Below are 17,603 nucleotides of genomic sequence, written 5' to 3'. Positions count from 1 at the left end.
AATAATACTTTAGACAAGTTATTACAAAGCATCCACCCTCAGCAATGCAATTTAATAAAAACTGAAAGAACTGTGGATGCTGTAAATCAGGAACAAAAACAAAGTTGCTGGAAAAGCTCAGCAGGTCTGGCAGCATCTGTGAAGAAAAAAAACAGAGTTAACGTTTTGGGCCCAGTGACCCGAAGGGTTCTGAGGAAGGATGACCAGACCCAAAACGTTAACTCTATATATCTGGAATCCTAGGAGGATCATGTGTTTTTGACATATGTGGTGAAACAGCTTTTCATCCACCATGTGCCTAACCACAGTCAGTGGGGGCAAAACCTATTCTAAATATGTAGTAGGGCTACATTCCAGCATTTGGCCCATAGTCTGGAAAGTTAAGCCATTTCAAGTGTTCATCCAAGTACTGTTAAATGTTGCAATGTTTCCCACCTCAACTACCCTCCCAGGCAGTGCATTTCAAATTCTCGGTAAAAAAATGTTTGCGTCAAAACTATCAAGGTCATCTCATCACATCTTGTATGTTTATCTCAAGTGATATGGCAAGATTTCTGCTAGGCAAAGGTAATGCCCCCATTAATGGTCATTATTACATCTCAGGTTGCAATCTTACTGAGAACTCAACTCACAAACTGGCCATTGGAAAAACTCAGCATGGAAACCAGAGCAATTTCGATTCATTGTTTGCTTCAAGAAGCCTCTCTGATGGACACAAACACCAATATTCATACCACATCTCAGATCCACTTAAGGGATACTTCCACAATTCGATGCTGCACATCAATCTGCATTTTTCTTGATAGCTAGTGGTGGAGCAAGTACACTTTGTACTCAAGGGCACACACACAGCTCACGGATTGAATCAGGCTGTATCTCCAGGCTGCTCACTTTGGTCTCAGTGCTCACTTACTCTGAATCTACCTGGTTGCTTTCGGTATCCATGTCTTGCACTGTATTTCCTTTTTGGGCATTGCCCCCTCAGCCAGAGATACCTAGCTTATATTACTGCTGTCTGGGTTGCTGTTTAGTGCAGACGAAAATCCAGGAATTTTACCACTGTTGCCAGCAGCCTCAGCCCAATTCAGGGGGATCACCTTCACTCAACAGGTCTTGGCATAGTAAGTCAAGGGTAGCCCCCTATACCAGTCCAGGTCCTGCTTGTGGCTGTCAGAGTCAGAAATCTCTGCTAATAAAGTGTGAGGACCCAAATTATGGTACGATCGGAAGCAGGTGACATATTAAATATATTGGCGATAGATCAGGAGCCTTGGTGGGAGGTGGGGACCAGTAGTACAATGAGAGTAAGGTCTCAGGACAAGATGGGGGAACTTGCCCTGGCCAGAGTGGAGAAGGTTATTGCCCTTCTTTCTACAGGCTGGGCATTCCTTCAGATGCCGACATTGCCCTGAACCAGGTAGAAACCTCAGACCAGACTGGGATGTTCTAGCATCATGGACTCCACTGCTGGTCCTGGGTGAAGAGGAAGTCCCATCTGTGTACCACCTTTCCAGCAAGAGCTTCAAGACCATGCCTGCACAGTGGGCTGTACATTGTTTCCAGTCTGGCATATAGAAGACAAAAATCAAGAACCATGCAGGGCAGCTTCAGATGAACAGTGCATGTCTGGGTGCACAACGCTGTTAGGGATGCTGGTCCACTCTTCAATGAGTGGGGAGTTGCTCCGGGAATGGGGTGTGGTAAGGTGGGGTGGGAGTTGGATGTGTTACTCACCGTAAGAGATGAAATGGTAATTACTGCAGTGAAAAAGCTTGCTTGGCTGTGCAATGGGAACCACTCCACTAAACTCAATGCCATTCACCCTTAGCCAAAAAAAACTGTAAGATTCAGCCAAGAGTTGACATTGCAGGCTGATGACTTTTCATCAGTTCTGATGGAAGATCTTTGACCTGAAACATAGGCCTGAATTTTCATGTCATCTACTCCTCACACCTCATAATCAGTTATCAACTCAACAAAAACCTGGCTCCTCCCCAAGGATATTACAACAAGATCGTAATTATTCCTCAGCGCATTTAAACTAAGAGGAGTTTTGTGTGAGGGATGCAGTAGAGGTATAAAGTCAGGGCTTGGGAATTACCTGGACAATTACCATGCTTTGCAAATTTGGTTTATAAATCCTTTTTTGCCTGTTTGTACAGACTGCCTGACAAGCTAAGCACTTCCAGATTTTCAGATTTTGTGGTATTTTGATTTACTATATGCATTTGATCCTCAATTTATTAAGATCACTACAGATTTAAACAATTCTCAACAGAAATTGTAATCGGCAACAATAGAAACTAACTTAGATGCTAACATCTATATGCTGTTGCTTTATCACAGTTTATTATTTTAACAGAGTTGTATATCTTTGAAAAATTATAGATTAAAAAATTGCCATTCAGAAGAATCATCTTAAACCATTTTGCACAAACTAAGTATTTTGCAAAGTTCTGAGGAGGGGTCACTGGACCTGAAACATTAACTGCGATTCCTCTTCATTGAAGCTGCCAGACCTGCTGAGCTTTTCCAGCAACTTTGGTTTTTGTTGCATAATCTGTAGTTATACATGCTGTGCACATGAGTATAAAAGTTAGTCTGCTCATAATATGGAGTCGTGCTTGGTGCTGAAATAGATAACTAGTTAACATAATTTGAAAGAGTTGCTTGAGTTGAATGATAACTAATGTAGAACTAGAACTACCTACTGTTCTGTAAATATCTTTAATAAGTGCCTTGAACAGGCAGACAATACTTCAATGTCACAATTCATCTAACGGACAGTGTTTCTGAAAATACAGAACGCCCTCAGAACTACGCAGAAACCCTGAAGTGGGACTTAAATTAATGCATATGACTATTTAATAATTGATCCAAATCGGTAAACATTCATCAGTCCTGCCATATAACTACTACTAATGTTTAAGTTTGAAGACAACAGTTCTTTCATCACCTTTATTGGGGCCAATAGTGATCTCCTGTTTATGCTTCTTGAAACATCTCTTCTCTGTTATTCCATTGTAGCTTCTTTTCTTTGCCCAAAATCGGAGGTTGCAGGACTTTTCCTCTGCTGTCTTGTTGGAAACAACCATGGAAACAGCAACTGGTTTGCCATTGTAAGCGGGCATCTCAGTGGTCATAGACAAACCCAATGTCTTGACTGGCATTGGGAGATTTTGTGTTCTGTTAGCTTTTTCAAAAACTTCTGCCTCTTCCAGGGAGCCTTAGAGTTTTAAAAAAATCCTCTTGTAAATGAGAGAATATAAAACTGAAAAAAAAACATAAAAACAGATACAGGAGCTGGACATTAAGCCTTTCAAGCCTGCTGCACCAACATGGCTGATGTTCCAAATCAGTAGCCTCTTTCCACTTTGTTACTTTTGATCCCTTCAGCTCTAAAAATTATGTTGAACGCTTTCTTGAAAATGTCAATGTTTTACACTCAACCACTACTGGGGGCAAAGACCTCCACAGACTAGCTGTGTGGAGGGAGAAACTTTTCCTTATCTCAGCTCCAAACACACTGTATTCTTAAACAGTGACCACTGCTTCTGAAGTCTCCAATCATCAGAAACATCCTTCCTGTGCTTACCTGGTCTAGTCCTGTTAGAACTTTATAGGTGTCTACGAGATGACCCCTCATTCTTCTAAATCTCGATGAATATAGTCCTAAACGATCAAATCTGTCCTCATATATCAGCCCTGCCATCCCAGAAATCAGTCTGGTAAACCTTTCTTGCATTCCTCTTTAGCCAAAACATCCTTCTTTAGATAAGGAGACCAAAACTACTCACAATACTCCACATGTTGTCTCTTCAAAGCTGTATAGAATTGCAGCAGGGCAATCCTGCTGCTGTACTCGAATCCTCTCTCTATGAAGGCAAACATAACATTTGCCGTCTTCAACAATTACTGCACCTGCATGCCTAATTTCAGTTGCTGCTGTACAAAGACCCTCGGGTCTCATTGCATGTCTGTTTTTCCAAACCTATCACCAATTAAATAATAACCTGCCTTCCTGTTTTTGCTACCAAAGTGGAAAACCTCATGTTACACTTCATCTGCCATTAGCCCACTCATTCAACTTGTCCAGTACCAAACAAGTTTGCCTATTTTTATGATGTAGTCTATTGACAACATTTTTTCTGACAGTTTTATAGGCAGTGCCATTGACAAATTAGACTACTGATTTAAAAGTGAATTCTTTACTACATGGACCATGCACATAGACCAGCTTCTTATCATAATTTACATCACAAATAACTACCATCCCGCTTAGTGTCCTGTTTTAAATGAATTTAATAGTTTGTAACCATAGTAAAATCATATATACATACTCCTTCATGTGTCCTAACCTTGTGCAACAACCAGTTTTGTCTTAACTTAGTGAAAATTCCCCTTTAGGTTGAGGATGACACAGAAGTACATGTGAAGACAAGCAATGGCAATGACACCAGTCAAAGGAGGTATTTAGACAAGTTAAATGTATGGAAAAAATGTGAGGCAGATGAAATTTAGGGAAATTCACAGAATGCCTATAGTGTGGAAGCAAGTCATTCAGCCCTTTGAGCCCACGCTAATGCTCCGAAGAGCATCACTAGATCCAATACCCCCACCCCATTCTTGTAACCCTGCATTTCCCATGGCTAATCCTCCTAGTCTACACATCCTTGCACGCTATGGGCAATTTAGCATGGCCAAACTACTCAACCTGCGCAAGTTTGGACTGTGGGAGGAAACCGAAGCATCCAGAGGAAACCCATACAGGTATGGGAGAACGTGCAAACTGCACACAAACAATCATCTGAACATAGAGAATTCTGTAAAATCAAAACTAATACAGTTTCAAATCTCTACAGCTACTTCTTTTAGAGTAGCAACATGTTGACCATCAGGTGCAGGGACTCCTTGATATATACTCCTGCTAACTTTGCCAGTTTTTGTTACAAATATTGATTTCTTTATTCTCATTAGATCCATGACTTCCTGCTATTTCTGACATATTTTCTGTAACTTTAATTGAAAAGGCAAACAAAAAAATCTAATGTCTCTGTGGTTTGCTACTCCCCCATCAAATACATATCCTTTATATTTCTTGTTAGTTTACTTACATATTTTATTTTGCTGCTCTTGATCTAGTTTTGATCACCCTTCCAAGCTTTTAAAATGCTCCTAATTTTCTGATTCTGGATTCAGTTACCAACTGTTTCACACAAAGTGCTCTTGTACACCAACTTATTTTGCAAACAACAGTCTTAAATACAATTAGAGCTTTAACAAAATTTTCCTTTTGTAATTTGCTTTAATTCTTACCATCAGGATATTTGTAATTGCTGGTGATGTCCTCACGTACGTCAGAACCACATGCTTTTGTACTTATATTGTGACCCACGCGTGATTCTTCAACATCTATTTTCATTTCCTCTCCATCATCAAAAACCAACCAATCAACACAATGTGCATTTACTTCAGCAAAAACAAATGGGGAATCATATTTCATATCAACCTCTCCTTCTTTGATTGCCTTTACTGGAGCTGGTCCGCAGCAGTAAATTCCTAAAAGTCAATTATAGAAAAATAACAAGAATTTTAAAAGGTTTTTATGGTCTGCACATGGAACTTAAACAGGATATTTATCACATGCACATTCACATTAGGTGCATTTCCAATGAACATAGAGCTGTCACTTTAATAAGGATTTCAATAATTTTCATTACTTTGCAGCTTAACAAGAATGCTGCAATTCAATTATTCTTTGGTACCAAAAATTCATAATCTCTGCATTTTATTCCTAAATGAGGGTAAAGTGCTAAGAAATGAGCACGTTATATAGATGAGGCTTCTGCTCTCATTATATAGAAGATTAATGGGCAATCTAATTCAGATTAAAATAATTAGACGAATTGAGAGGACAGAGAAAAAAATACATTTTTCTGGAATGAGTACAAAAAGAGTCATAATTTGATCTAGAACATTTTGATGTAAGAAAATACCTCTTCACACAAAATTCATGCTAATCTTCCCCAAAACATTTTTGCAGCTGAAATTGCTAAGTTTTTGTTATGTAAGAATATTGATGACTATGGAATCAAGGCAGGTAGATAGAATTATGATTTGGATCAGACACAACCTAATCAATTGGCAGAATGGACTTCATGGCCAGAATGGTCAGCCCTTGTTCCTATATCCCTAAAGTGTTGAATTTTCATTCATAATCCACACTATGTTCCCGAATCGTATTTTGGTTCTTTACCATCACTTTCCTCCTGTGGTGTTGCATCCACTACCTGCCATCCATCATAACCTGGATACAGGTCATATCGTGCCATCCAGCTTTCGTTCCACACATGGAAATTCCTAAAGCCAAAACAAAAATGTAAGACATTATATTGCTGAAACTCTCACAAAATCTATCCATTCTATCCAAGGAAACAGCATAAATGCTGACAGATTCTGAACACCAAATACTGACAGTCTCCGAGAAAACCTAACCAATAATAATTTACAGATTATGACTTTTTATTGCGTATATTGACCCACTCTAGAAAACACCTACCCAAAACAATGAGAATGTATTTCCAGAAATTATTTATTATTATTAACCAGCAACAGAAAGCTTCTACTGCAAAAACAATTAACGTAAAAATTTGAAGATCTGATGCATAAGTTGAGACTTCCTCTCTCCAGTTTGGCAACATTTGTTATACGTTGAGAGTTATGATTAGGACTACTTATTCGTTTCTAAAATGGCTATTATAATTTTAGCCCTTACTTGCCAAATTCAAAATCTTTGATCATTGCTCAATATCAGGGACTAATTAATGTCCAACTCCCAAAGAAAATGATGTTCAGTATCCAGAAATGTGTTTTTTTGCAATTAACATTGAATTAATAAATTGGTTACTAAATATTCCAAATAACTACTTCATGTGTGATGAGGCATGCACTGTCAGGAAAGCATGAAAAACATTTCTGTCAAATTCATTTTTTTTTCCCCTGATCTACACTGCTTATATTAACACTTACTTTAGCAAAAACCCTAAGGTTAATGGGCCATGAATGATAAAGCTCGTGTAAATAGGTGGCTAAATGGACAGCCCCACAACATGGGAGGATACAAATGAATCACCTTTAACAAGCTTATTAAATGAAAATTAAGAATCTCTTTCGTGTCTGCTCAACTGTCAGAGCACAATAATTAAACTTTTCTAATTGTTCATTAATCCATGTGAAATGTTGACTGCTGCATCCCTATTTAAATATGGACAGTCAAACTTTTGTTTTCGTATTACAATTATTCATTCACTTCTGCTTCCATTAGCCCTAGTGATTGATGCCATAAAGTTTTCTCCACACCAAGTTTGACTATAATGCCAAAGTTATTTTATGCAGCTTCCATTTGTTAATAAGATACAATGCAGCTTTAGTATGCATTTGGTCTTCAACTCACCAAATGCTATCACTGGATGATCGCATAGATTCTCCTCCTACAGTATAGTATTCATCAATGGTTAAGTTTGCATTAGTATCATGAGCAGAATCAAAGTTTGTGACCACACGAGTAGGAATTCCCAAGCATCTCAAAACTAAAGAATGAAAAAGGTAATTAATTTACATCATCATTTTCAATAGTGCTAAATTAACTATCCTGTTACATTCACAACTGATTTGACCATCTTACACTTGGATGCAGATTGTGTCGGTGTGTTCAAAATGTAGATGTAAATAGATATAAAAAATACATTTCTCAATGTAAACTTTACTGTTAATGCAAGAAGTGTGATTCTGGCTAGCAAATTAACATGCAGTATAAGTCTAATTGTTAGAGCTTTTCTGACTCCTACACAATGCATAATAACATCGGTACGAATAACAACAATTAATGTAAAAGATTAAATATCATTCCTTATTGCAAAATCACTGATTGGTGAATTAATTCTACCAGGGTCTTTTCCATTCTGACATTGGCATTGGGCTGGATTTGATGTTGCCAATAAGAACTCTTGCCCATAACCTTTTAATCCTTCCTCATAATTTATTCATCAGGTTCCAAGCACCACGGAGGTAGACCAATTTAGGCTTGATTTGACCAGCTGAGGGACAACTTAATTTTCCTATTTCTTTTGATACAAAGGCCAGCATTTCTTGAGAGTTTTTTTGTTGATTTTCAGTCTGAAATAGAACCTGTTTTTCCTACAACAGCACTTTAGCCAATTTTGTGTCAGTGAACATTCAATGGAAATTTCATGTCCTTAAAATAAAATCTGGAGTTTCTTGTGGGTTCATCTGAACTGTAATTACTTCAACAAAAGATTAGCAAAGATCCTGGAGAAGTAATGTAAGTGTTGCAATGATGATCTTGCAGTTTCTCATGATGTTTCTCATGATTGTCAAGTCAGGAGAATCGAAGGACGTTCCAGGCCAAAACCTTCTTCCACTATTAATATATTTCCTACAAATCTTCTGTGTATAAATATATTTCAAAATATCTATGTACATATCACCATTCACCATTGAACTTAAATTGTAAATCTTGTTTTTGAGGTAGAGCATGCATTGTCCTTGTCTACCTGTGCAGGTGACTGCTGCAAATACCCAGCACTGCCCATAGCGAACTGCTTGGTAGCCGCTTTTAAACCATTTACGAAGAATAGCAACACTTCCATTCCATTTTCCAGGGTACACTCCATCAATATATGGAGGGCTCCATCTGCCGAGAAGTATTCCTCTGTCATCATTGCAATTCACCTGAAAGGATAACATTGGTAATTTTTATTGTTATTACTGTATATTTACAAAGACAAATTAACTGATAAAATCAATGATATTCAATAGTTTGCAACCATTTACACAGATTGCCCGTAAAACTCTTCTTTGTCTGGTAATAACACTTATTGGTTCAGCCTTTTGCAATAAATTGTGGGATCAAGATTGACTCCACATTGCATTTCAATTGCTGAGAGATTGGGGGGAGTTTTACTGTGCGCAGGTTGGTTGCACGTTTACATACCAAAATATTTTATTGGTTGTGAAACCCTTTGGAACATTCTAAACTACTGCATTATGTCCCATAGCCAGTATGTCAGTATTCCTTTAAGAGACATAATATGCCAGTATAACTTCAAGAGATAAGATTGTGACATTGTCACTATGTTATGACGCCATCTCGTCTTAGTTTGTACTACTGAAAGCTCTCCACTGTAATCTGACATTTTAGTGATTGCCCAAACACAGATGAGCTTGTGGATGTAATGTTTTCATACAACAACTGGTTGTAATAAACATTCATTGGCTTCTTCAATATAAATGTCTAGTTCCTTATGTTATATGCATTAACATGAGCATTGCTGCATCCATTAAAATTTCCCGATTGGAGACAACATCAAATCATGATAGCAGCAATGGCCATCAATAGAATTCTCTCTAACATCTTAGTTGCTCATATTTGGAGAACTAATTAAACCAGCTTAAGAAACAGAAAATTTGGGCAAAGGGAAAGCTTCTCACCCTTTGATCTATATCAATTTCTGTGAATGTTGACAGCTGTATTTTTACCATTTACCCCTGTCAAGATCTGTTCAAACACTTACCATGGCAGATACAATTCTAGCAATATGAACTGCAAAACCTCTTTTTCGAAGGGCGTTATTTGCATTTTTCTTGTAAGTGGGTGTTTTGTTCAATAATGTGAGGCAGATGTCCAAAATATCTTCTTCAAACTGTAATTATACACATAAATCAATTGGCAAATTGTATTAGAAGCCATTGATGAAATTCAGTCCTCAGGTTTCTCTCACTCAACAATATTCCACTTAATTGTACATTTCTTTTCTATATTAAGCAATAATATATGAACTGACTTTGACTATGTTTCACTTTGCTGCCTCAATAAGCAAATTTAGATCACTTGAAGTGGTCTATTCTTTCGGAGAGTCTCAGAATCATCAAACACCTCATTACTCGCAAACATTTCTCCTCTATTCAAACTTTTGAACTTCAGCTTTTAAATACAATTTCTCAAAATACCTCATCTCACCTACTTTCAGACTTCGTAGTGCACTACATTCTGGTTTGATTTCTTCAACAAAATCCTACAATCCTCGGCCCACTGTAGTGCTTAATTCATATAAGTATCTCTGCACCATGGATCAATGTTTTGTGCCCATGTTTATTGAATTAAACTGTTTGATTATTCTACAAAGTTGGGTAAAGTACTTGTGGACTCGGAAGCAGGACATTTCAATTTGGTGTTTGTAAAATATTGGTGTTTATAAAATGCCTGAGATGAAAGCAGTGCATGGTCCCTTTGAATGTGATGCGCTTGTTTTATGCTTAGCGACTTATACAGAATGTCTGTGGGCAGCAGCTTGTGGGTTTGCAAGTGCACAGAGAGTTCTCAAATTAAAATATTTGTATCTAAAAGCCAAATAGTTCGCAAGCTAAGCTGCAGTTTATCAAGACATCATGTTTTGATTTTAGCCAATCAATTTGAATCAGGCACTTAGAGACCAAAAACCAAGTAAATTTAAATATGATGGTTTTGACAGCATGAAGTCAACCCTGTTGAAAGAACTTGAGATGTAATCAAGGCTATAAAAGGAGTGGGTAGTTGGAAAATTGAGAGAATTAACAGCTATCTGCCAGAATTAACAGCTCTTAAGAGAGAATTGTTAGCTCTGACAGTCTTCTAAATTTCAGAGAAAGCACCATCTAAATCAAAGGTACTAATGGCACAATTAGCTAATAATTCTAACAGAAGAATTCGACCAAAAAGGCATTCCTGACAGACCATTTAGCAGAGAAGGCACAGATCATTCCGGAAGATGTACTTTCTGGCTAAAATTTCGAGAGACTGAAGTCTGTGATTTTTTAAAATTTTGTAGTTGTGGGACTTCTATTTATAGGAACAGCATACCATCAGAATCTTGTTTTATTTGGGAATAGGTAATAGTTAGAAGGGTTTATTTGGTTTGTTAATAGTCTAGTTAATTTGCTCATAGTTAGAGTTAGACAAATTAATAGTTGTTTGTTGACTCTAAAGTGAGTGGCTAGGACTTGCTTTATTTAACTGCTAGAAGTTGCTGAGAAGTAATTTACATCACTTTTCGCAATCCCTTTTAACAGATTATACGGCAAGGTGCTCCTCTTCGGGTATTTCAGTTTTAGTTATCAGAAGGGGGTCAACTTCTGCCTTATAACAGATTGGGGGTTTGTCCTGAATCTGGCCAATTTGGGTCTGGGATATGGGCAGGTTGGAGCAGATCCAGATCAGGATTTGGATGGATTTGGACCAGTTTGGACAGATCTGGAGCGATCTTGGCAGCTTTGACCAGATTTAGGTTAAGAAAAGTCCCATCAGCTTTAAACATACGTGGAGACCAGTGTCCTAGATCTTTTCTGAAAATAAAAATATCAGTGACAAGTGGAAAATCTGTGTAAACTTGGTTGCTTGTTTTTTGGTTGGATCAAAATTAGGGAAAGGCTGTTAATATTGCTAAAGACGTTCTGGGGCTTGAAGATGCTTCTCAAATTTGCAAAGTAAGTTTTTAGAAAACACTTTTAGGACTTACAGACACGCTAGAATTGGGTTTAGCTGGGGATAAAAGGAAAGCTGAATTTAAAACCGAGTTGGTCAAGCAATTAGGTATATCAGAGAAACAGTTAAGTGCAGTGGAGTTAGACAAAATTAAATTCCAAATTAGATAACTGAAGTTTGAAGATAAAGAAAGGAAAAGAACATAGAACATAGAACGTAGAACATTACAGCACAGTACAGGCCCTTCGGCCCTCGATGTTGTGCCGACCTGTCATAAAGAAGAGCCAGGGCAGAAAAGAAACAACAGGAAAGAATGTTCAAGTTGAAAAATATGAAGCAGCTTGGACATGAAGAAAAAAAAGAGACGGAGTTTGAACTTTGAAAGTTGACTATAAGATAGGAAAGTTAATTTACAAGGATGAAGCTGAAGGTTGAAGGTGGGCTTCGTGACGAGGAAAGTGATGATGAACAAACTCATCATAGCTAAAGGCCCAGTGGGGATATATAGAAAATGTCCAAACATTACCAAAATTTGATGAAAAAAAAGTAGAACCCTTTTTCCATTTCCTTTGAGAAATTGTCTAAACAGATGAACTGGTCAGAGACTATGTGGGTAATGTTAATTCAGATCAAGTTGGTCGGCGGGGCTAGTGAGGAATTTGTAGTGCCGTCAGAGAAGGTGTCAAGAGAATATGAAGCAGTAAAACAGGCTACCTTGACTGTCAACAATTGATACCAGAAATATATAGACAATGGTTCAGAAATATAAGGAAGGAACCAGGTCAGGCGTATATGAAGTTTGAAAGAATTAAACTGAGCAACTTTGATAAATAGGTGAGAGCATTAAAGATAGAAAAGGCATATGAGAATCTTAGAGATGTTATTTGCTGGAGAAGGTTAAAAGCACACTTCCAGAAGTGATAAGAACCTATGTTGAGGAAACGAAAAATAAAACAACAAGAAATCTAGCTTCCATCAGCAATTTCATTCTGTGAGGGATAGAAATTGGGAAAGATGGAGATTCTTCAATGAAAAACAAAATTTAGATTATACTGGAAAGTTTGCCACTAGTGAAAAAAGAAACTCAACGGGTGGAAAAGTGATGAAAAACGTCAGGTGTTTTCACCATAATGAAGGTGGGACACACAGTCACAGTGCTGGTGGATTAGAAAAGGCACTGGGAAGAAGGATGTGGTAAAAGAGGATAAACCAGTGAGATTAATTGAGGCAGTGGAGGCAATCCCAAGAGATGTCATGGAATTGCAGGACAGTGCACAGCCTAGTCACTAAAACCAAAGGTGGGAACCAATATTTACTAACTATAATGCATGTGTATACCAGGCTTCTGGAGGTAATTCCATTATGGAATGTCAAGGCAAAAAATGTTATGGAGGAGTTGCTTCCTTTCTTCAGCCATTCAGGACTACACAGGGAAATTCAGTCAGGCCAAGGATCAAATTTTACTGCAAAACTACTTAAGGAGGCCATGGATATTTTAGGCACCTAATACTTTAAATCAAGTACGTACCACCCTGAGTCCCAGGGAGCATTGGAAAGGTGACATCAGACCCTAAAGACAATGCTGAGGGCTTATTGTCAGGATTACACAAATAATAGGGATAAAGACATCCATTTTTAAAATATTTTCTGTTAGAGATGTTCCAAATGACTCAACTCAGTTTACTCCATTTGAATTGATATTTTGACACAAAGTAGGAGGGCCTTTAAAATTAATTAAAGAAAAGTTGATAGGCCTGAATCCAGAGATCTCATAGTTGAATTATGTATCTGAGGCAGGAGAAAGAATAAACAGTGTAGGTGAATTAGCTAGACAAATTTTGAAATTGGCACAGCACATAATAAATCAAGAAGTATGGAAAATAAAATGGAACATACAAAGCAGTAAGATAATTGACATAGGGCTACATAGAACAAGTTAAGTAGAACAAATTAAGTATATATGAATGGAAGACAGTAAGAGTAGATTAGTTAAGTCAAATAACATGACATAAAGGTGAACAGGCTGAGGGCCATAATGACATAATGTAATAGATTAGGTGGTATTAGATGGTACTAGGTATACTGGAACAATGAGAGCACAGTGTGATTAGGATAGTAACATCATGTGATATGTAATCTCAAATTTTGAAAGCCACGATAACACTAATTAGGTGCGGAGTGGGAGACCATTGCGGCAGAAAATAATCATAGTCTAATAAGTTGAGAAACAATTGTAGCAGAGATGATTCAACAGATGAATAGTTTGGAGAGATAACGCTAATTAACACAATTGGTTATGCTGACAACCTGAGAAAGAGCATGATAAATGAAAAGTTATAAAAGATAACAAGCCCCGAGGATCGGGGACGATCGGAAAACCACTTACTGATTGTCACAGCCTTTGTTTGCAAATAAAGGCTTATTTTCTTGAAGAGCTCTCTACATCTCCTGATCATTCTCCATGACAGAAGCTGATACGTAATCCAAAATTTGTATGTTTGCCCGTGGAGATAACGTATTGGTACAGTTACCAATAGTAGGAGATGCTTCAAAGCAAGGTTTAGTGGTCCTTATCAGATTGTGAAGAAGTTAAGTCAGGTGAATTATCTGGTAAAGATGCCAGATAGGGGGTAAAAATTATTGGGTATGTCATGTGGACATGCTGAAACATTACTATGATAGGGGAAGGGAACCAGAGAAACAGGTATTAGTTAATGCCACTCAGAGTGAGGAATCAAATCCAGATGACTTGGATTTTGATTTTCTTCTGAATAAGTTGAATAACGAAGAAGTCCTTAATGAATGGGATAGGATAGTGAGCCATCTGTTCCAGGAACAGGGAACTGAATTGAAAGATCTGTTGCAGTGCTATGAGGACATATGTAGCAGTATGATGGGGAAAACTGACACCATAATACATAAAGTTGAAAAAGGGAATGCTGTTCCAATAAAATCACACCCCTACAGTCTTAATCCTCACAAAGTAGTGCAGGTTTAGAAGGAAAAAGAAGTGATTCTCCAAGATGACACCATGGAACTGAGTCAAATCAAATGGAGTTTGCCGATTGTGTTTGGTTCCCAAATCTGATGGCACTCAACAATTTTGCATAGATTATTGGAACGTCAATGCTGTGACCAAATCTGGCTCATACCCAATTCCTAGGCTGAAGGATTGTATGGAAAAAGTAGGGCAAGCCATTTACATCACAAAGTTGGAATTACTTCATTGTTACTGGCATGTGCCTTTGTCAGAGAAAGCAAAAGAGGTTTCTGTTTTCGTAACCTCAAATGGACTGTATCAATGTAAAGCCATGCCCTTTAGAATGAAAAATGTACCAACCACTTTTCAAAGACCTATGAACAGAGCTGCTGCCAGATTGACTAATTGTGCTGTCTATACAGATGACATAGTGATTTTTAGCCTTCGTGGAAAGATCACACAGAGCATTTGGCAGAGTTCTTTGAGAGATTACAGGAGGCAAAGTTGGTCATAAACTTGGCAAGAACAGAATTCATGAAGGCAGAAGTAATATTCTTAGGACACAACATTGGACATGGACGGATGACACTGAGGAAGTGAAGATTAAGGCCATCAAGTAATTTCCAAAACCACCCTCAAAGAAGGAAGCACTACGATTTTTGGGATTGACCAAGTTCTACAGGAAATTCGTACCAAACTTTAGAAATGTGGCGATGCTGTTGACAGATTTGTTAAAAACGAACATAAAATTTTGGTGGACAGAACAATGCTCGGCGGTATTTGAGAATTTAAAAGCAGTGTTATCTACTGCACCAGTTCTATCCATGCCAAATCTCTTGAAACCATTTAATTCCGCCATCAATGTAAGTGATGTAGGAGTTGAAGCTGTGTTGTTACAGGAGGATGATTGTGGAAAGTCAAATCAACTAGTTTTCAAAAAAAAACCTCAATATCCATCATTGAAAAATAGTTATTGAGTTTGGTAATGGCCTTACGACAATTGCATTGTAAACAATGCATCAGAGATGGGTATGTATATTGATCACAATCCTTTGCCATTTCTGGGAAGATTTAAGGACAGGAACACCAGATTATTTCTTTGGAGTCTTACGTTACAAGTTATTAATTTACAGATTGTACATGTTGCAGGTTGTGAAAGCATTATTGTGGATGCATTGACACAGGTTTAAAGGAAAAATGTTTTTATAAGATAGAAACAAATTCAATGTTATATGAATGTAGAATTAGTATGAAATTGTAACTAGATTAATGAGCTGTGGATGTAATAGTGTAATGGAGTTAAGGTTTCAAATAAAAATAAAGCCGGTTTTTTCATAATTTCATAAAGATCTCTCCTTTAGCAGGGAGGTATTGTGAAATTGGGCACTGTATTTGTGGACTGGGAGACAAGACGTTGGAATTTGGTGTTTGTAAAATATTGGCGTTTATAAATGCCGGGGGAAAGCAGTGTGTAGTCCCTAAAACATGGTTTTTCTTTGCTTAGAGATTTAAACAGAATGCCTGTGGGCAGCAGCTTTGGGCTTCAGGTGCACAGAGAGTGTGATTGAAACATTTGAATCAAAAAGCCATCATCTTAGTAGGCTAAGCAGTAATTTTGTTTTGTTATGAAGTCTTGATTTTAGCCAACAATTTGAATCAGGCACTTAGAAACCAAAAAAACAAGTAAATTTAAATCTGATGGTTTTGATAACAAAGGGACAATCTTGCTGCAAGAAATTGAGATGTCATCAAGGGTATAAAAGGAACGGGAAATTGGAAAAATCAGGAGAATTAACTACCATCTGCCAGAGTTAATAGCTCTCAGCTCTCAAGACAGAATCATTAGCTCTCACAGTCTTCTCCAAGTTTTAGAGAAAGCACTATCTAAATCAAAAATACATATGGCAGAACTAGCTATTAGACAGAAAAGTTGACTGAGAAGGCGTTCCTGATAGGCCATTCAACAGGGAAGGCACAGAGCATGACAGAAGATATGTCATCTGGCTGAAGTCTGTGTTTATTTAAAATTTTGTAGTAGTGGGGCTTGTATTTATTGGAACAATATATCATCAGAATCTTAGATAATGGGAACTGCAGATGCTGGAGATTCCAAGATAATAAAATGTGAGGCTGGACGAACACAGCAGGCCAAGCAGCATCTCAGGAGCACAAAAGCCGACGTTTCGGGCCTAGACCCTTCATCATGAAGGGTCTAGGCCCGAAACGTCAGCTTTTGTGCTCCTGAGATGCTGCTTGGCCTGCTGTGTTCGTCCAGCCTCACATTTTATTATCATCAGAATCTTGTTTTATTCAGGAATAGTTAGTGGTTAGAGGGGTTTATTTGGTTTGTTAATAGTTCAGCTAATTTATTCACTGTTAGAGTCACATAAATAAATTGTTATTCGATGATTGTAATGTCAGTGTCAGGGACTGGTTTTATTTAACCACTAGAAGTTGCTGAGAGTAGGTTACACCACTTTTCGCAGTCCCTTTTAACAGATTATAAGGCGAGATGCTCCTCTTTGGGCGTTTCAGTTTTAGTTATCAGAAGGGGGTCAACCTCCACTTTATACCAATGACCCCACATGCAGTGCCTCTTAGGCCAATAAGGGAAATCAGTTCTTCCACTTGATGTGCAATTCTGCTCTCCCGCTTAGTGGAAGGATGCTGTGAAACTAGAAGGGGTTCAGAAATGATTAACGAGAATGTTGGCAGGCTTGGATGGTTTGAGCTATAGAGAGAGGCTGAATATGCTGGGGCTGTTTTCCCTGAAATGTCAGAGGTGACGTTAGAGGTTGATAGCATCATGAGGGTCATGGATAGCGTAAACAGGCAAGGTCTTTTTCCCAGGGTGGATGAGTCCAAAACTAGACGGCATAGGTTTAAGGTGAAAGGGGAAAGATATAAGAGGGGCATAAGGGGCAACATTTTCATGAAGAGGGTGGTGCATGTGGAATGAGCTGTGAGAGGAAGTGGTGGAGGCTGGTACAATTACAACATTTAAAAGGCATCCGGATGGGTATATGAATAGGAAAGGTTTAGAGGGATATGGACCAAATGGGACTATATTTAAATAGGATATCT

General features: G+C 37.9%; 1 protein-coding gene across 1 annotated transcript in view; it reads right to left on the bottom strand.

Moving 5' to 3' along the window:
- The window catches only part of LOC125461437 (protein-glutamine gamma-glutamyltransferase 2-like), a 44,024-nt gene that overhangs the window by 7,955 nt on the left and 18,466 nt on the right, over window positions 1–17,603 (bottom strand). The window contains exons 5-10 of the mRNA XM_048550219.2: window positions 9,594–9,722; window positions 8,574–8,751; window positions 7,454–7,589; window positions 6,257–6,360; window positions 5,317–5,559; window positions 2,957–3,226 (exon numbers count right to left, since the gene is read on the bottom strand). Coding sequence (XP_048406176.1) covers window positions 2,957–3,226; window positions 5,317–5,559; window positions 6,257–6,360; window positions 7,454–7,589; window positions 8,574–8,751; window positions 9,594–9,722 — 1,060 coding nt within the window. The remainder of the gene's footprint in view (window positions 1–2,956; window positions 3,227–5,316; window positions 5,560–6,256; window positions 6,361–7,453; window positions 7,590–8,573; window positions 8,752–9,593; window positions 9,723–17,603) is intronic.

This window comes from Stegostoma tigrinum, chromosome 19, assembly GCF_030684315.1.
Source record: "Stegostoma tigrinum isolate sSteTig4 chromosome 19, sSteTig4.hap1, whole genome shotgun sequence".
Classification (NCBI taxonomy): Eukaryota; Metazoa; Chordata; class Chondrichthyes; order Orectolobiformes; family Stegostomatidae; genus Stegostoma; species Stegostoma tigrinum.
Note: the sequence above shows the minus strand (reverse complement) of the source record. Positions and strands in the feature narration are given on the sequence as shown.